The 21,576-nt window shown below is 35.6% G+C and overlaps 1 protein-coding gene across 1 annotated transcript in view; it reads left to right on the top strand.

The window, feature by feature from the left end:
* Positions 1-13,111, top strand: part of TIMM44 (translocase of inner mitochondrial membrane 44) — a 97,359-nt gene extending 84,248 nt beyond the window's left edge. The window contains exons 10-13 of the mRNA XM_072405059.1: positions 1,490-1,540; positions 2,926-3,015; positions 3,132-3,242; positions 12,755-13,111. Coding sequence (XP_072261160.1) covers positions 1,490-1,540; positions 2,926-3,015; positions 3,132-3,242; positions 12,755-12,874 — 372 coding nt within the window. The 3' untranslated portion in view covers positions 12,875-13,111. The remainder of the gene's footprint in view (positions 1-1,489; positions 1,541-2,925; positions 3,016-3,131; positions 3,243-12,754) is intronic.
* Positions 13,112-21,576: the final 8,465 nt, after the last annotated feature.

Genomic DNA, 21,576 nt, shown 5'->3' with positions numbered 1-21,576 from the left:
TCCCCAGTTACCAACCCTGAGACATCCTTTAAGAGGAATCACTCCAAAATCATTTTTGTAGCACTGGTTCAGAATGAAAATGACCCTCCCCACTACTGGATACCTGCTATCATTCATGGTCCATTTGTGTTTTTGTTTCTAGTATTTCTTGCATCTTCCAAGAACTCGTGGGTTTGAGCCGCATCCCCTTAATTCTTCCCCAGGAATTTTACCTAGCTTTACCCCCCACTTTACCTTGAACTTGTAAGCATTATAGGAAATAACTACTAGGAACCTTCATATGGTAGTCTGAACATTTACATTTTGGGTCTAGTCTGACCTCTATATGACTATTTGACATCCTTCAGTTTTCATAGAGATTGCATACTCTGGACGACACTGTACCCAAAGACCAACTTAATATCTCCTTGGTTTAAGCTCTACAGCAGTTGTGCTTAACCTTTTTTCATCTGGTTCATCCGCTGTTGGGATTGAGATTATCCTTGCGGGCCACGATGCAAACAAGCATTAAAGATGTATGTTTAAAGCTAGAATAGTTTTAATTTAAAATGAAATTAAATTGAAACGTTTCTAGTTACCGTAACATACATGCACTAAATAAAAGACAAATCAAGAATTTCTTCACTCACCATTTGATGCTTATTTTATTAACCTTCCTGGCGGTCTAATTATGTCAGTATTTTTATGCCAAAAGGGTTACATTGTTTTGCATAGAAATTTATTTTACAGTGTAGGCCTGTAATTCTTAGGCATAACTCACCCAAATATGTGTAATATTTAATAAATTTAATAATACACTTTAAATAATAACACACAAAAATCTGTTAAAACAAGGGTGCATAAAAATACTGAAACCTGTAATATAACTGTACAGTAGCATATATAATATGTATAGAAAATAATTTTATATATATATATATAAATTATAATGATTACTTTGTATTAGATTCAATACAGTTATTTTGTATTGAATCCAATACAAAATAATTTGAATTTCCAGCTGTGCTCCCTCGCACGCACCGACATCACCGGAAATTCCCGGTGTACAACATAAACACAAATTATTTTACATTCCAGTATAAGAACAAAAAGGGTTAACTGAACTTTTTGAAATCACATAGGAAGTGTACGCAGGATGCTAAATATCTTTGTATAGCTGACTTGATCAACAGGTATGTTTTTGCACTTAATTGATAAATAGAACAAAACATTTTTAAACGGTGTTTAGCAGAATAAAAGAGTAGTGAGTATGAACAGTTTATTGTTAGAGTTTACATACATTTTAAAAACTTGGAAAGATCTTTTAGGTTTTTGTCATAGTTATTGTCAAGTTAGTTGACCCTAGTCATAAAGGGGTCATAAACCTATGAATTTGAAGTTAAAGCAGGATTGGTATTTCTACTGAAATTTCTTGAATACAGATTTTTTAAGTTACATGCAATTATATGTATTTTTATGGCACATGTTAATGAGCCTGTTTATTTTCTAGGCTATGATCAGAGGTGATCTTGATGTCCTTAAAGACTGGTGCTATGAAGCGGTAAGTTTGCAGTTCACCTAAAACTTTTGTATACTACAGAAAGGCATTGTAACAGCTAAATTCTCTCACCCCCAGGTGTTCTACATGATGGGAAAAGCAGTGCACATTTTCCATCAAAATATCTTTAATATCTGCATGTATTAGTGTGGTACTAGGTTTAAGGAAAGAAAAGAAGCAAAAGGAAAGCTACCACAAGTAAGCTGTGGTAGCCTGCCTGCACCCAATACCTAAAGGTACAAACTTTGTTTTTTAATGCTCCTAAGCAAACATTGCAGCAATCATTAGGGATACAATTTAACATTACCCTTCATGGTCAAAAAAACATTTTATTTTTTTTTTTGCTAATGGCTCCTCTACCCCCCGACCCCCCCCCCCCCCCCCCCCCCCCCCCCCCCCCGCTCCAATATACAGGATTCTCCAGAACTCACTCCTTCACTCCTTTGACAATTTGTCCACAAATGCTTGATACCTTTAGGTATTGGGGGCAGGCAGGCTAGCTCTAGGTAGCAAAATATTGCTACCACAGCCTACTTGTGGTAGCTTTCCTTTTGCTGCTTTTTTAAGGTCTGCAATTACCACCTGAATTGGTCTACGTAAGTCTTTCAAGAGGAATGTCAATCTCAATTCCTCTTGAAATAAAGCATTACAGGTTGCAGATAAAACTTTAGTAATGTTGCACACAAACACTTTATATTACAATACCACCTTATAATAAGTATATACAGAATAATAATACTTCTTTGTTTCTGTCAACTGGATACCCATTGAGCTATGTAATCATAGGCATCCAAAGCATCCAAATCAATTTGTATACTTAACTTGAACCAACACGACAAAATGTTCAATTTATGGCTCCAACAACTTCAAAATGATCTTAATCATTATGAGTTGAGAAATGTTCTGTGTAGTACTTTTCTGTTGTTTAATGTTGATAAATAAAGGATTTTAACAGCTATAGGCCAAAAAATCGCCATAAAAGCCACTTTTTCTTTTTCAATATTTAGTAATTCTTGGTATTGGTTAATCTGGTGCTTTGTGCCTCAAGGTTTCCCCTTTGAGCAGCTACATATATAATTATTTGTGTATATATATATATGACTGTAACAGAATACTTAAATGAAACTTCAATGAATGCAATTGACACTGAAGTATGGTGGAGTATTTTGGATGGTTTCCTACAGTTTTGGAACAGTTACTCTAAAAATAGTTTATAATAAGGGTCACTCCAAATTCTGGTTTTATTTATGTTTTGCATTTACTGCACATTATATTAATTAAAAAACTTTGCAACTATTTGTGTTATCATTTTTAAAAGCCTAAACGTTGTTGTTTGTATTGTTAACATTAAGAATATGAGTGTATCTTAACAAGGTATTTTCATTTAGACATATTCTCAGTTGGCACAGCCAATTAAGCAAGCCAGAACAATGGGCCTACAGTTTCACTCCAGGATCCTGGATATTGATAACATTGATGTAAGTTTTAATTAAATTTATTATAGTGTTTTGATGCAGATTTATGTTTTATAGAATATATTTATTCACGTGTAATTGTACAAAACACTAACATGCATTTCTGCATAATTTTTCAGCTACCAATGGGAAAGATGATGGAACAAGGTCCAGTTCTAATTATAACATTTCAAGCTCAAATGGTCATGGTTGTCAAAAATTCCTTAGGAGATGTTATAGAAGGAGATCAGGCAAGTATTACTAAACTGTGTTGGCAAGTAAAAAAGTAGTAAGGAGTTCTGGTAGATATCTATATTTATATATTAAATATAAAAGCTAGCAAGACAGCCAATTTAGTGCTCCCAGTTGTTTATGGGTCATAGGTATCCATAGCCATAGGTATCCAGAAACCTCTATTATTTTGTCCTCCCTGTGTTCTACCTACCCCTATACTTTGTTCCAACTGTCTAAAGCCTGGCTTGTTAGTATGTCCAATTTTTCCATTTGTTTTTGTAATATTTGCTAACTGTCAATTCTGTGTATTTTGATCCAACTGCCTGGTGTTCTATGTTTAAATAGTGTAATAGTGTGATCAATGTGGTGTAACAAGTTAGGTTTAGTTCACATTAGGAGTAGGAATAGGAAACATTAGGAGTAGAATAGGAAAGCCTGTGATGATACATTCCTGATGTCAGGCATGCGCAAAAGGAGCAGCCCACAGCCACCTGGGATATGTAACACAAATACTCCAGGAGGCTGTGGATTTACCCTTCAGTGCTTACCACCGTGACAGTAAATACGGAAGGGGAAGGGTCCTCCCCAAATTTTTTTAAAACAAACAACAAATTTTTCCATTATATAAAGGAGAATGTCACTCTTTATATAATGGTAAAATGTAGTGATGATTTAAGAGCATGTGTTAGCAGATGGGGCAGGACATTCCAGTGCAGGTATGTGAGAGTAGATATCAAATTTTAAGTCTGATCTGGGAGTTTAGTTTTAACTTGCCATATACAAAAGTATTCTAAACTCAAATATAAGGACATCTGTTAAACAGCTAAAGCTTGGTTAAAATTGGGTGATGCAAAAGGATAATAATGTTAAGCATACTTGCAACTCTACAACAGGCTCTAAAAAAAGAATTGAGGTGTTGCAATGACCCAGTCACAGGCCAGACCTCAATTTGACTGAAATGCTGTACCTTAAGAGAGCTTTACATTCCAGATGCTTGCAAACCTCAATGAACTGAAGCAATGTTGAAATATGGAATGAGCCAAAATTCCTCCACAACAATGTGAGAAACTTAAAACAATAGTTTTAAGTTGTTTTCTGCTTAAAGTGGTTCTACAAGCTATTGAATCGTTGAGTGTACTTAACCTCCTGGGCAGTTCATTTTTGTCTGGATTTATATGATTAAAAGTGGTACATTGTCTTTTATGAAATTTTTTTTTACAGTATAATATATTAATATAATAAAGTTTGAAACACAAAATCATGTCAAAATAATAAATTAAATACATTTTTAAAAAATAAATTTAATAATAAACTTTGTCATGATTTTGTGTTTCAAACTTTGTTATAATCATACTATTATATTATACTGTAAAATAAATTTTCATGAAGGACAATGTACTGCTTTTAGACATATAAATTCAGTGTATTGCATTCAATACAGTTATTTAGTATTGAAACCAATACAAAATAATTTGAAATTCCCCCGTGCCCCTAGCGACTGCTGTACACACTGACATCACCGGGACATCCCGGGGAACATCAGTGCACTCACTGGGGGACAGATCTAGGAAGAGGACGCGGCCAGAGGATGGCAGGACACTGGAGGATGCCAATGGGACCAGGTCAGTGTTTGTTTTTTACTTTTTTAACTACTCCGCGTGTGACTTGGGGTTACTGCTTTCAGTTTGTTTTTTTTTTACCCCGAGTCACACTCGGGCTTACTGCTGGGGAGGTTAACTTTGCACACATTCCTTCTGCAAACTTTAGATCCTTTCTAATAGTTTGTCATCTTATTACTAAATTAATCCTAAACCAGTTAAAAAAAAGCAACCTATAAACTCATTTTTACACATATTATATAAACCTATGTACGTAAGTATACACTGTTCATTCCTTTTTATTTAGATAAAAGGAATTCTGAGTAAATTTGTAGATTCACTGCTAGCATGCATTGGTCATGTTAAAGATAAGATTGCGTCAGGTTTCTAGTATGACAGCAGGTGTTTAAGGACAAGCAAATAGCACCATTGGTACTATCACTGGTGTTTTCAACAGTGAATTTTCATCAGTATTGAGAATACATTAAAATTCTGCATGAAATCAATATAAACTGAGTTGTTCTCTCTTCACCGGGCAAACTTACTAGGCTCTATAGACATCCAGAATACATTCAAGGGAAAAAGGTGAAGGAGAAAGAATAGGGTGTTAAAGATTATTGGGGAGATTTGTCATTTCATGTTTATGAATGTGGAAAACAACACTTTAAGTATCCCTAGTATCCATTGATGTTTTTATCAGGACATTTAGTGGAGGACTACAGTTGCACACTCTCCTAGTATAATCAAATGTCACTTATTAAGTCTGGCTGTTAACATTTCCAAAAGGCGGACATCCTGGATATGCTTTGCCAGGTTGAGCGCTGTGGGAGTTCAGGAAGACTTCCATTTTATTGTAAACAGTCATCTGGCAGCTGTAAGGACATGTGCTGTCAATTCAGTTTAGAAAGTCCTGTAAAGGGAGTCTCATGAGATGGGTTAGGGGTTCCCCTTAGATTGGTGTTGGGGTTAACTCCACTTGCAAGTGGCCAACATTTTTCCAGAAAGGAACAATGACTGGGCAGGTCCAGAAAATGTGATATAATGATACGACTGTCACTCCACACTGCAAGCAGACATTGATAGCTGTTGAAAACATAAAGTTCAATTTCTCGGGAGTATAGTACCAAAACATCATTATCTTATACATATTTTCCTTAAATAGAGTGCAGAGTGCAGAGAGCTTTCAGTGACTTGACTCCAAATCACCTTTCAAAGCTCATGTAGCATGGACCTGCCCAGAATAATTTCCAATTTATGCATGTATGGATGGAAATGGAAAGTTTATATCCCCCTTCCAAAATCCTAAATATATTGAAGATCAGATTTTGTCTAGCTGGTCGCCCCATACAGGGCCTTTCAAATAAGGTAGGAGAAGAAAAGGTAAAATCTCTAGTTAGGTCAAGAGCTAAATGGCAAATTTGGAAATACCAGGAGGATGTTGAGGGCAACTCAAATTTAGTAGTTTGTGGTTTCTATGATATATCACCTGAGCAAAACAAAATACACATTTATAAAGCCAAGGCCTAATATTAGCTGGCAGTAGGGTGTACATAAAGGAGGTAAGGGATAACTTCAGAGTGGTCAGTGGATATCTGGCCTTACATTATAACCATATTTTCATAGTGAACCACATGGGAGTATAAGAAGTATAGGAACCAGTATAAGAAGAACCCTGAATACGCTTTGTCAGGTCGCGGGCTGTGGGAGGTGAGGAAGACTTCCATTTTATTGTAATCGGGCATCTGGCAGCTGTAAGGACGTGTGCTATCAATTTTGTTTAGGAAGTTGTCAGGAGATTGGTTAGGGGTTTCTTGTAGATAGGTGTTGATGTTAACTGTGCTAGCAAGCTTTTGTTTTGCTAGGGTTTATCTTGTACCCTGAAAGGTTGCAAAACTCTTCTGGATGGGGACAGGACAGGGTAATCATGGGGTTAGTCAAGGAGGATGTCATCTGCATAAAGCGGGATAACAGAATTTGTAGATTTGACTGAGCTCTCTGAAATATCAGGATGTTGTGCAATAACATTTGCCAAAGGCTCATTACATACTGCAAACAATAAAAAAAAAGAGGGCAGCGCTGCCGTGTGCCATTCTTGGGCTGAATAGGTGCTTGAGCTTGTGTGTGGAAATTTAACCTTTGCTATCGATTAAAGTAGCTTAGTCGCTTGAAGAAAAAGACCGTAAATGGCCAAAGTTTTTAAGGTATAAAGCATAAATGGCCAACTTAGCCTATCAAAGGTTTTTTCCCCATCTAAGAATGATCCCAGAGCAGACCAAATATTTATGGACCTAACTGTATATTGCAAAAAATTACCACCATGAAATAAAAAAATAACCTTGTAATAATATATAGCGTCCTTTTGGGTTAGTGATGGATTTAGTGAGAGTAAACAGGACCATGGCTTGGAAGAATTTGGCGATCCCTGATGTTTTTTTTTAGTTACAGAGGGAGCTGCGAATTTAGGAGTATAGTGGTATATGGAAAAACCAAAGGTAGAGGTGTGTTTTTTTAAAGAAATACAGTGACCCTCATTTATTAATGTTCTCCAAGCCTGGAGAGAATACACTTTCATCAGTGAAGCTGGGTAATCCAGCAAACCTGGAATGAATTTCCTAAAAGTCATTAGCTGTTTGTTAGCAAATGTTTTTAATCCTGGACCAGATCCATTCCAGGTTTGCTGGATCACTCAGCTTTACTGATGAAAGTGAATTATTTCCAGCCTTAGCGAACTTTAATAAATCAGGGCCAATGTCTGCTTATGGCGCTTACATTTTTGCAAAATCAACCTACACGTAGCATTGGAGTTTAGGTCTTTACCATTCAGTGATAAGCATCTAAACATGGAAAATAATAAAGCATGGAAAGCAATCCACAAAACTTTAAGGGGCACCACGGCACACAGACAATTGTCAGTACCCTAATGTTCATTGCCATAAGGGTGATCTGCAGGGGGTCCCCAACATGCAAACTCAATTTTGGTCTTGGAAATAGTCCCCCTTTAATGTGAAAATATCTCTGCTTGTTATTAGAATTTTTTGCTTGTAACCCCCTAGTTAGTATCTTATAAGAAGTTTCCTGCATTTTAGAACCAATTCAGCATTTATGAACAAGTAGGCATATATTTTCCCATTGTGAGTCTAAAAAATGAGTTTGTAGGGTTAATTCCCATGTTTTACATAAACAATCAGGTTTTATATTGTTGAGGTCATTCAGGTAAGTATGCATAAATGAGATAGTATGTCTAATGGGCACCCTCCTAATGCAGCCCTGTTCAAACTTTGTAAGAGGGTTGGCTAAGTTTATTAATACAGTGTTTAATTTGTTGGTAAGACCACCAAGGACAGGTGTCCCCATTTATTAAATATGTTAGCTCACCTCTGTATAAAACCTTTCATTGCTAAGGAAGCCTACTACTTTTAGAGTGGTTGTAAAAACCAATGTGGAAGAAATGATTTATTAAGACCCAGTGGGAAGTCTGCATTTTCTGTTAATGGAGTGAGTAATCCCGGGACTGAAAATATGTTTCTGTGTATAACAGCTTTTTGAAAATATTTATGGTAGCACAAATGGTCGGGTGTTTACTTAAATTCTTAGAGACGTGTTTTGGCAAAAGCCAAGGTAGGTATTCTATAGGTGTTTTGCTGAATAATGCTTCTGAAGGAAAACCAATTTTTTACTTTGGATTGACAGTTCTATTCTACAATTCTAGCTAGACGAGTAGATTTAAAATAATTAGAAATATTCGGGAAGCTCATACCTTCATTTCTTCGTGGTTCTTCGGATTTCGTGGCATTTTTAATGTCTAATGCGGGGTCTAGATCAGTTCCACAGAAATTTTACTAACAGAGTTTGCATTTGGTTCAAGAATGTTCTGGAGACCCAAACTGGTACTGTTTGCATAACATGCAATATTAGAAGCAGAATGTTCGTTTTGAAGATGGCTGCTCTCCCAAACCAAGAAAAAATGTTTGTCTAACCGATGGGAGAAATCTTTTTTAATTTTGTGATACAAAGGTTCGTAGTTTTGACTAAATAATTCCTCTGGACTAGCTGTTAACCAAATGCCCAGGTACTTCAACACGTTTCCCATTTGGATGGGTATTTACGACTTAATATCAATTTTTGTTGAGTAGGTAGAGGAAGATTAAATGCTGCAGATTTAGAATAGTTTATTTTAAAATTTGAGTGGTATGTCTGAAATTAGTCAAATTCTTTCATTAAGTTTGAGAGGGATGTGTATGGTTGTGATATAAAAAATAGCAAGTCATCTGTGAAAGCGGCAACTTTATACTTTTTATTTCCAGTATCAATTCCAGATATTGGTTTATTAAGAATATACCATTTTGAATAAAAACAGGGTCAGATAACATCCCATTTATTTTATTTTTGGCCTTGGGTAAATGCTAAATTGTCTCTATCCATTTTAACATCATTGGTCTAAGTCCTAAATAACGTAAGGTTTCAAACATATAGTCCCAAGCCACTCTGTCAAATTCTTTTTTTTAGCATCAGTTGACAGTATCATACCTTCTATATATTTTGTCTAAATGAGTTGTAATAAATTAATTGCTTTAATAGTATTATCATGTGATTCTCTACCTGGCAAAAAACCAACTTGATCTAATCCAATTGAGTAAAAAAGGGTGGAATGCGATTGGCTGCCATCTTTGCTAAAAGTTTTATGTCTGTGTTTAGCAAAGAGATTGGCCTATATTTAGCACAAAACCATGGATCTTTGCGGAGTTTTGAGATCACTGTTATGTACTCTTCATTAAATCTCAGTGAGGTTAATGTATTTTATAAAAGGCTGTTCAGCGCTTTTAAAAGTTGAGAGGTAAGTATATGGGCAAATGATTTGTAGTACTGAGGGGCAGTCCATTTGGACCTGTGCTCAAGCTTGCCTGGTTTCATTTGTGATAATGCATGTTTCAGTTCAAGGTCAGTGAAAGGTTGGTCCAACATATTTGCTTCCTCTGAGGATAAAGCCGATAAACCACTATTCTCTAATTATTTTTTAATTAGTATAGTGCAAGATTAGATTGTTCAGAATATGGTTGTCTTTATGAATTATACAATTTAAATTAATACCTCTGAAACACCTTTGCATTAGAATTAGCCAGATGTGTAGTGCAACCATCATCTTGCATTTTATAGATATGTGAGGTATATCTGAATAGGGATTCTTAATCAGGTCTTTCCTTGATTTTGAACTTTATATTAAAGTATTTTAAGTAGATTTCCTTTTGGTATTGGTTTGCTGGTATTGTGATAAAGGGGATGTAATGAAGGCTTGATTTCTCAGACAAAAAAATAAAATGCATTGGGAAATGAAGCAGGCCAGTTTGAAGGTCACAGACTTATGTCTGAACCCTCCATTCGTGTGGGGTATAAGTTAGTTTTTAGTCTAGTTTTTATAGAAAAGTCAACACTATTAATATTAATATGGTACTATTACCACATTCAGGCTGTATATTGACACAGGATCAAGGATCTATTTAGAATAGCATGTAGAATTTAAACGGGATGGGTGAAAGTACACCTATACATGAATACCATATTTACTAAGGTATTATTTAACCAACATAAATGTAAACCAAGATAGTAGTTATAAAATAATTATGCATGTAACATTAAAATCTAATAAAATAACCAGAAAAATCCTATTTTAGCAATAAAGACACTAAAGAAGAAAAAATTGAAAAAAATATCAAGGAGTTGACCAATTGAGGTCAAAGGATTAAGGTATAGGGATTGATTAATCATAACTAATTGTTCATCTTTTAGATGAAGCAGTAACTCCCTATTGTTGTTCTGGTTTCTCGTAGATTTTTCTTTTACTTCTTCATTTTGGTAGTGTGATTGCGTACAGCTCTTTTTAGATAGAGGATTTGTGCGAGATGGAGAATCAGTAATAGAAGTAGGTTCTGGGAGCTGAGGTAGATAGAATTCTGCGTACCATTCTAAAGTACACCAGGGGGGTTGTAGAGCTGACCAGAATGGTTCCAATCCATCTGGGGTGCGAAAAATATGAGCTTTGCCTTTTACATTTACTTGTAGACCAAAAGGAAATCTCCAACGACAGTAGTCAGTACAAAGCTTTCCTATCTTTCAGCGTCTTAGAAAAAGGTCTTGTAAAAAATGTGATTTCTGAACCATTGAATGCACTGGTTTGATTCTGTCGGGGTGCATTTAGGATTTCCTCTTAAAAGTTGCAAAAAGCAAATCACATCCCTTGGTCGGGGGTTAGTTATCAGTACCTCTTTCTCTAGATGCTCAATGTATCCTCACAAATTCAATAGGTGAGTCGGCAGGTTTTTCCAATAGATCATTAAATAGATCCCTTGCTGGTGATTGCAGTTGGTCAAGGATAACTGTTTCCGGAATCTCAGGAATCCTGATATTGTTCCTTCTCCTTTTATCAACTAATAACTGTAATCAGAGTATTCCTAATATCAGCAGCTGTATTATATAGGTCAGATAAAGTTAGGAGGCGACAGGAGGGTTCTGGATCAGGTTGCCTAAAGAGAGATTAGAGTCTGTACCATGCAGGGCAGCCATTTTGGTGCTTGCTGCCTCCTCTGGGTCTTCTCTCTGCTGCTTGAAAAAATCTGGTAAACCACGATGTTGCATCCCAGGATTGGTATGTGGAGGGTCTCTTAGCAGGTGTCCCCTTTGAGTTTTTGCACATCACTGCTGTTAAAATGGCTAAAAAAAGCTTCTGCATCCTGTGTCTGGGACAGAGCTATCTCACAGTGCAGCCATCCGGTCTTTGTGATAAGCCACGCCCCCAGTTTATATATATATATATATATATATATATATATATATACATTAACCATGTCTATCCATACTAAGGCTTCTTTTGACATTTCCTTGTCCTCCAAAGAACTGTGTTTTTGTTCATATCCCAAAATCCATGTCTCCAATCCATTGAAAAAGAAAACATTTTTCTGTTGGTTCTATTGCCATAGACAGTTTTAATCAGACAAAACACATTGCAAAACATTCTGACACCTTTGGAGCATTGATGAAGAACTATGTGTGTGCCTCTTTGCTAAGGGTTTTAAAGACTTGCATTCATCTTGGCATGAATGTATTATCTTAAGTCTAAGTAGAATATCAAGAATATCCTGTCTGTGATTTGAAACTAAAAACAGATTTGGCACCTAAAGAATGCGGCTGAAAGCAGAGACTTTCTATATTTTTCAGACTGGTTAGGTCAAAGACCTAACCATGATTGTGCTTGTGAGGCAAAATTAAAAGCAGGTTTTTCACACAAGACCGATCAAATTAGGACTTTGGTTAAAAATCAAAAATTTTAAACATGAAGGGTTTTTGGTATGCATAAGAAGCCAATTTTATCTCTTCTGCAAAAAAATGCTCACATCTTCTTTCAAACTGTATACAAAATACACTGCACTACACTGTGCAATACAATCCCCTCATCTGTCATGTGCCAGAATGAATTTACTACCTGGCCAAAGTTTAGGGAGAAGTTGTTGCTGGTGAAGGAACTTGTACATGTTGGAAGGCTAAAGAGGTGACTTTCATTTTTCATAACAAGTCACTTTTCATTGGTATGAATTATTTAAAGGTTAGCAAAATGATTTCATGTATCAAAAATTATTTTAACAATTGTATGCTATGCCTGTAAACATCAGTTGTTCTATTTTTATTAATTGTTGCGTCTTTCTCCTCTCCACTAACTTTCTGTTAGATATCACTTTGACCATTCCATTTGGTGGGGGGGAGAAGTATAGTTTATGTTGTAGGTTGTATTCAAGAATAGGATGGGAAAAGCTGGATAATCCTTTTTTAATAAAGTGAAACATCTATAGAATGTTCTATGGAATTCATTTTGGAACCTTATAAAATCACAATGTTTGCATTTTATTCCTAGTGTTTAAAAGTTTTTTGTTTGTTTTTTCCAGGACAAAGTTTTGCGTACGCTTTATGTGTGGGCACTCTGCAGAGACCAAGATGAACTTAATCCTTATGCAGCCTGGAGATTATTAGATATGTCATCTTCTGCATCTGAACAAATTCTTTGAACTTCAATGTGTTAAAATTAAACTGTTTTGTTCCTATTTAAAGATATTTGGACTAAACTTACTGTGTATTTTAATGTGAACAAGGAAGCTATACGATTTTTTTCTAATTAAAAAGTAGTTTTCATTTTCTGGTAGATTAAACATATCGATTATTTTCATCCGCCATAAAATGTTCAACAAACTATCGTGTTTTAAATATCCTCATGAAGAATTAAAAGACTGTATATAGAAAGGAAACATTTTTTGCAGTTGTTGAAGGTTGGATATCTCTTGTTTTCTTTGTTTTTTTTCTATCTATCCTTGCCCGAAGTAGAGATTCCTCTTCCTGTCTCAGAGAAACAATAGAACATGAAAGGGAAACTTTACATAGTGAGTGGAATTCCTATCATTTGCAGTTACCCCAGAAATGGTTATCATTTACCCTCACCGTGTTAAAACTTTTGGATTACCCAATACTTTCTGTACAGGAGACAATGACCACCAGCACAAATAGGATAAACCACCCAAACAGAACACAGATAACTATGGCAGGAGCTCTAATCCTTCAATAAAAAAAAAAAAAATATAAAAAATGTTGCCTGTATGTACATACAGGAACATGGGGAAAATACCCTTTAGTCTTTTTATGTTTATTAACCTCCCTGGCAGTCTAATTATGTCAGTATTTTTTTTTTTTTGTCACAAGCGGTACATTGTTTTGTGTGGAAATTTTAATATTTTAGGCCTGTAATTCTTAAACATCATAAACTCTTGATACATCATAAATTAATAATATATAATAAATAATTATAAAAAATAATGAAATAATATAACAATTATTTTATTGTAATAATTTTATTAAAAAATTATTTTATTTTTAAATTTGTCCAAACCAAGAGTACAATATTAGATAAACTTTTGGATTAATTATTTAGATTTATTTTTTTATAACTTTATCACTGTGATTATTATGCTAAAAGCAGATTACAATGTAATCTGCTTTTAAATTTCCCACCAGGCCACGCCTCCCCAGCGTACCAACGCTTCACACATCACATCGATCAAGTCGAGGATGTGATGCAGAAGCTGGCTTGGGCTTTCTGGAGGACGCCGCTGGATCGTGGGGAGCAGGTAAGATTGTGTTTATGCTACCCCCAGTGTGGCTCGAGGTTACCGCTTTTGGTACATAGAAATTCTCCCCAAACCACACTCGGGAATACCGCCAGGGTGGTTAAAACTATACCTAGGTGTCACTATTGAGTGTGTCTCTGTTCACCTAGTATACTAAAATACTCATGTCAGAAACAAAACTTGCAGCAGTCAGGCTATTCTTCATGAACATATGTCAAACATATGTCAAAAGGGAACATGACAGAAAAAGTCAGTGGGATTAATTAGTGTGATATTTGTGTGCCATTAGCCAACAAGCAAGCTGGTTAATGTGTTTCACATTGCATCTGGCTGTGCAGCCAACCTGCCAGACTGCAGATCACTCTGTTAGTCATAGTGATCTCCCAACAAGAAAACCAAAGTTCTAGTCAAATGCAGAAAGAGAGAGAGAATGGCTAAAGAGCATGTGATCAGGTAAGTGACCACTACCTACTAGTGTTGGTTAAAGTTTAACTTCAATACTGTCGCTGGGATTTGATATTGTAGTCACTGACATCAGTGCTGGGGATCTTTATTACAGTTCCTGCCAATAGTGCGTATTATGTGTACAGCTGGCAATTTTATTTTCAACAATCAACTAAGCTGGCTATGAGAAGCATGTCCTGAGGTAACACATTTTCACAGCCCTTACTGCAAAGAAGCCTTTCCATATGCAGAAGTTTTACTCCTTTTCCTTAATGCAAGTGTTTCTTTAACCTTTTTGAATGATGCTTAGCTGAATAACTTTTCAGCAAGTTTACCATTAGGTCTCCGTTATAAAAATATTTATTCTATACAGTTTCTGGAGGCTCCCTTGCCATTCCGTCTATTTTCCCTATGGCCCTTCTCTTTCCTCATTTCTGTTTTTCTGTTAATCAGTTGACTTTCTCATTTTAATTTCTCCTTCTATTTTGCCTAGAAAGCTTACTTTTGGTCTCAATTATATGTGTGCCCCCTATTAGCCTCTATATTGATCCAATATCATTAAGCAAAACCCACTCTACTGGACGGGGCAATCCCTAATTGCACATTTGACATGACCTGACATTTGACCTGACATGACATGTTTATGCTCTTCTTGGCTAATGTTTTTATTGTTTGTTTTTATTCTATGATTTGGCAACACTTCTCTGTTATGTATGTCTTGTTTCAAAACCTCAATAATATTTAATGAAAAGAAAAACAAATCTAACCTCGGGTGTGAAACGCCATACAACAGATCCCAACAAATCAGATTTATTCAACAAAAATGAAGCTAAAATGGAAAAGCCATGTTTGTGCGGATAATGTTCGTGAATTTTACCAAACATGAGGCTGTGCATTATGGACAAACCTCTCCTCTTTGGTCTCATAAGTCCAAAGAACATTGTTCTAGAAGTTATGTGTTTTTTTCGGATGCAACTTTGCGAACCTGTGCTGCCATATTCTTAGAAGTGACTTACTCGTGGTGATTCTTACAAAGAATCCATACCCGATCCATCTTTTTCTAATTGTACTTTAATGAACAAATATGTATCTCCTATTTTTTTTAACTGACAATTTTCTGAGAACTAATCTTGGGTTGAATTTGCTGGAATGTCTACACCTGAAAAGACTGGCAACTTTGTTGAATGTTTCCTACTTGTGAATAATCTTTCTCACTGTTGAATGAGGTGGCAACACTTGCTGATAATCCGTTAATTTTAAGACCTGCTAAGGATCATGACTGATGTCCTGGTATGGTATGTGTGTGTGTGTTTGCAATGTTAAGTACGCGTTTAACTGTCTGGAAACTTAAGGGAGATGCATTTACACACAAATTATAAACTATATTGCTTGCAATTACACACATTCTTCTTTATACTTCCTATTGTATTTATAATTCCTTTTTAATTTTTAGTGTTACCACTAGATTTCAAACATCTGTTACAAAACAGAATTAGAAGAAATACAAAAACATTCTGGCATCTCATATTTAACACTAACAAATGCAATTCTTCCTGCTATCTTTGAAACAGTTATTGAAAGAGCTTACAAGCACAAAACACGTGTTTATACTGGTAGGTGTTTACTGTAAAAAAAAAAACCCAACTAAATGGAAGATTAGTAAATCACTAAATACATCACAAAAAAGAAACCCAACTAAATGGAGGATTAGTAAATCCCTAAATACATCACACAAAAAAAATCACAAGAATGTGTACACGACGTACACAAACATATTTCACGTATAGGATTTTCTTTTTTCTATATTTTTCTTTATAAAGGCTAGCAGCTTTCTCTCATACCTGTGCAGAGGTAATTTCATACTATAACCTGGATATTCAAGAACCTAAGGAAGTAGAAGAAAGTGCACATTTGCAATACAGACTGTAGGCAGTCAGCAATTTGGTACAGGGCAATGTTAGCATTTAATTTTTTTTATTTATTTTTTTTAAACAAGTAGCTTGACATAAATGGTGAAAATTGCAACAGATTTAGATTTTGGTTTAGGTTTTGGGTAAACAAACAAATTAACCATATTATTATGAAATAGAGATAAAGGATGCTCAAGAATGCACAAGATGTTCATCACTGATGGGGAGAAAAATTGCTGAAAAGGCAGAAATATGGTGAGACTGGTAGCAGCCCCACTATTCACACTGTAATAAATTAGGTATACCTGAATGTGCAGTCAGAAGTTAAGCCTCCAAGACACCCATTGATTTAAGGTAAGGAGGTGATGTAGTTTTTTTTATATATAAAGTAAACTAATATTTAGGGTTTCTGATGCTTAAAACAGGGAAGGCCCAGATTTTGTAGTCTTTTCTTTGTAGAGCATTATCTGTTTATAGCAGAGTAGTATCACCCTTACCCTAATTTGTCTAAACTGCTATCAGTCATGTCAAAACATTCACATTAAACATTTTTGTTACTAAAATGTTTAATTTATCAGCTGTGGGAACTATTTTCAAGTTTAAATTAGATGCATTCTTATACAGTTGAGCTCCATGTGGAATGCGTGTTTGAGTACTGCTGGTGAATATTCTCTCATGACTCACAGGCTGAACTGCATTGTGAGAATATATGCATTCCCTAAACCTATTAAGAAGAATGCATTTGCTGGAGAAGGCAACATCCTGGATGATAGTGTAAGCGAGGAGAACATAAGGTCATGTTGAATGCTAAAAGAATGCATAGATCATTCACGAATTACAATATTTTGGGAAAACATGTCTATTTTTCATGCTTTGCGCTAACTCTAAAGGCCAATAAAGTTCAACGAATGTATGAAAAGTCCACTGAGCCCTATTAAGTTGTGACTTAAAAAAAAATGGCTGGTTGTGCTGAATCCATGCAGCCAGGCACGTTGATCTGTTTTGTGTACTAGTTGTGTAATTACTGTATTTGTCACTTTAGAGCAGGTAGTCTAAGGAAACATTCAATTAAAAAAAATGTTTAGGGGAAAATACTGTATTTTTTCGTGCTTTGGTGACTAACATCACCAAAATTCAATTCATGATCCTAAAACAGATTTATTTTTATTTATTATGCTTAATCCTATATCTTGAGAAAATGTTGTCATTGTACACTATATGCAAGAATATGTTCTATACGTGCCACATGTTTTTTTTTTCAGGTGAATATTTTTCCCTGTAAAAATAAGTTTGTAAATACTCATTAAAAAAAACTTCATATGGTAGCACCCAATAGTGATAGTAGTATGATTTTTTACATTTTTGTAAACAATTTTACTTCAATTTTATTACATTTCTTCTATCAAAACTAATAGAGTTTACACGAGAACAAGCATTATAGTCAGAAATGCTGTGTCTTAAAAGTGTGAATTTACAAAAACATCTAAATGTTCATTTTTACAGTTGTCAAAATATTTCCCCTTATTTCAATTTGAAGCAGAGATAACGTCTGCATTTACTGAATATATATTAAGAAATACAGGTTGAACGGGCCATCTAAGATGGATTCTAAAAGTGTGACTACTTTGGAGCCTGGAGTATCCTCCTAATTGCATGTCTACCCAAACAGGCAAGATAATAACATTCTAATGTTAGGAAGACTTAGCCCTCTTCTCTGAAAATGACCATTTGGTCAATATTGTGGCGGACGCCCCCTCAGCCCACACCCCTGCATATAGACTTTCCATGACGCTCAGCAACAGTCCACGCACCAGCAGGGGGCGAGGGGCCATCACGAGGCAAGGTAACCACCCTGTTACCCCTTGCCCAACACACTATCACAGGTAGACTGCCACAATGTGCTTAGACGAAAGCAGGCACCGTTACCTTTGACAACCGCAGTTATGATTCTGCTTCTTAAATACTGTCTGTGTCACCCCCTGCCACTCCAGACATGAATGTCTCAGCAATCAAAATGTTTATAGTAGTGTTTTTGGGTTAGCAAGTTACACTACTTATACTTATGGCATTTAGAGATTCAGCTTACACTTTTTTATAGTGTTTAATAAGTAAAAACATACAAAAACAGTCCATAAAAAATACAGAAAAATAAAGACTATTCAAAGAACAATAACAGAACTATAGCAACAGCATACAATAAAAAGGGAAAACTGTGAATTTTTACTTAGGTAGCGTTGGTTTACCTTGGTCCAGGTTGCTGTGTAAAGTCCAAATTATTAGAGTCACTGGGCTCCCTGCAGTGCTAAATGTGTCAGTGCTGTTGCCCTTAGCAACAAGATGGTATCAGTGAGAGCGCCTTCTGCTAGGCTTACATGTCTTTTCTATGCCAACCACAGAGGTGGGACTAATACAAAAATCCAATGACAGCATGGTGGGGTCTGTCTGATGGACTGTATCCACTCAGATTATGATGCTTGTGGACATTTCCAAAAGGCCCTTGTTCTAGCCATTATTAAAGATATTTCATAAGTACAAGTTTTAAGGGAGTTATGGTTCACCAGAACAGACTAAATATGGTTTTCAGGCTTTTCTGAGGCCTAGGAGACTTTTTTTTTGGTCACAAAATGCTCCACATAACAATCCAGTTACAAATCAGCCCAGTCAAACTACTACTTTATGCAGAATGGTAAGGTGGAAATATAAAGATTAATAATAAATGGGGTTCAGAATAGAGCTCAGAGTTTAATCAGGAGCCACTCTACTAGCATTGTTGTAAGCTAGAGGGTCTGGAAGGATGCGGGTTGTTAGATCAAGAGGAGTCCTTCCCTTAAATAAATAAAATAAAATTACATTATATAAAAGGTTTGGCCGCATTTATTTAATGTAACAAAATCTGATGATAGGCCCGCTTTATCGGATATGTCACGTCGGTATCCCTGAAGGCTCTGCCTTCAGTTCTGTCTTTATCGAAGGGGGGGCTTCACCCTTCATTAAAAATTATAATAAAGTGTTAAACCCCCCCCCCACACACACACACACAAAAAAAAAAACATTCCTTTCAAATTCCTTGGTTAGGTTTATTATCTGAACATGAATTTTCTGGGGTGTACATTCTTGCTATTGAGGATTTATACAAAAAAAAACAAGATTAGGGCTGCCTTTGGGAGGTGGTAGGGAGAGCACAGCACGGCTAGTATTATATTGGGACACTGGCAGTTCGGCTCCCACCCTTTTACCTTGTGCTGTGTCTTCCATTACAAAAACAAAATCTGCAGAAAAATGTATCCACCCGAGTGGACGTGTAAAAGTAGCCGAATGTAATGATGTCATCAACAGCACAGTGTGATAGCTGTATGTGTGTAAAAGCTGCATGTCATATTCTGCAGCCTTACAAGTGTACAAACCTTCATATTTTCTTGGTTGTTCATAAGTGTTGGTCATAACAACTTGAAATTAGGGTACACAGGGGACCCTCCAGCTACTAGTAACCAAAATTTAATCCTCTCCGCTTTTAAAAAATTTCAAAATAGATATATGCGTGGCAGGGTGTACAAAACTTGAAATGTAGATGCAAGTAGGGGTCATCTTTGGATAGCTCCCTCTAAAATTTCATCACCGTGGCATCATTAGAACATAAAAAAAAAAAAATATATGCACTGCCCTGTTACACATTACTTCCCACTTCTAACACATGCACAGTGAGTGTGCATTACTTATTGTTTTCTTTGAAACAACTATAACTACTAATTCCAGGTCTTTATAAAGCTCTCCCTGAGTGATCCTTGGCTTTTGGACAACTCTTCTGATTATTCTTTGGACTCCTCTGCCAGTAATCTTGCGAGAAGTACCTGGTTGTGGCCAATTTAGAGGGTCAGTTTAGAGGAGAATTATGTTCTTTCCACTTCTGCATTATGGCCCCAATGGTGCTCACTGGAAGATTTAGAAGCTTAGAAATACTTCTGTAACCAATGCCATCAGTATGTTTTTGCAACAATAAGGTTGCAAAGGTCTTGAGAGAGCTCTGTGCTTTTGCTCATCATGAGATGCTTCTTGTGTAAAATCTTGGTAATGAGAAATCTTTTTATAGTCCATCAATTAGGACTAAACCAACTGATATACTGACAGATTTCAGCAGGTTTTGTCAATATTGGAGCTAGCTATAGAGTTAAGGTGCCACATCCACTTCCAAATTTTACAATATTTCCTCTTTTCTTGTTTGATTTTTAAGGCACCACATATCATTACTCACCTTTAAAAATCAAATGATTAAAAAAACATAATTCATTTTTACATTTAAAAAGCAAACACGAGATATAAGTTTACAATCTTTTGTCCACAATTATAAAAAAGATGTTATCAAAATTGTCCAATTTTTTCTCTACATGTTTCACAAATCATTGCTTCCTCAGGAGACATGGGGTATCAGAAAAACAAAATACTGCAACAAACATAATCAAAAAGTTTTTAATGTATTTAACACAAACCTTATAGTGTATTACTGTATATATCATATTGCAAAATGCCAGATATTCACACTTACTGAATAAATCTCATCAAGCTAAATATCCATCAGGACAATTTATTCCTGTGTGTAAATGTATTGGATCCTACATTTTACCCAACAGTGATGAACTCACTTATATTGAAGTTGAAATCACTTATCTTGATACATTTTAGAGGGAGGATATGTGACACAGTTTCTCAAAGTCTTTACATTTTGTTTTTCAAGTCAAGTGGAAAAAAAAAAATTCTCTTTTTAATTTTATTAACTGATCTGTCTAAAAAGGCTTACTTCCTTATAACCAAATATAAGTTTATTGTATCCCAAATAATCCACTTATTAATATCAAAGTTCATTAATTTCCTCAATACTCCAAACATTTATCTATGCCAATGCCAAGTATCTTTCATATTAATGATGCAGCTTCCATCTCCGGCACTGGATCCCACACTACTGTTCCTGTATCGCATTGGGTGATGTAGCCAAAGCAAAGAAGAAGACAGAGGAAGATGACCTTGCCCAATGCTTTCTCCACACCGCGACAAAGAAGGATTCCAAGACGGCGTGGGATTGAGGGATCTACAGAATGAAAGGTAAGTGTGATTTTTTTATTTTCAGTTTAGTTCCCCTTTAAAGCTTCTTTATTTGTTTGTATTTTTATCCAAAATGGAAGTGATTTAAATAACATTGAATCACTTCTATCAGAATGCTTGGGATGTTGACAGCGGGCCTGAACT

This window comes from Pyxicephalus adspersus, chromosome 3 (assembly GCF_032062135.1).
Source record: "Pyxicephalus adspersus chromosome 3, UCB_Pads_2.0, whole genome shotgun sequence".
Taxonomy (NCBI): domain Eukaryota; kingdom Metazoa; phylum Chordata; class Amphibia; order Anura; family Pyxicephalidae; genus Pyxicephalus; species Pyxicephalus adspersus.
This window is presented reverse-complemented; position numbering and strand designations above follow the sequence as displayed.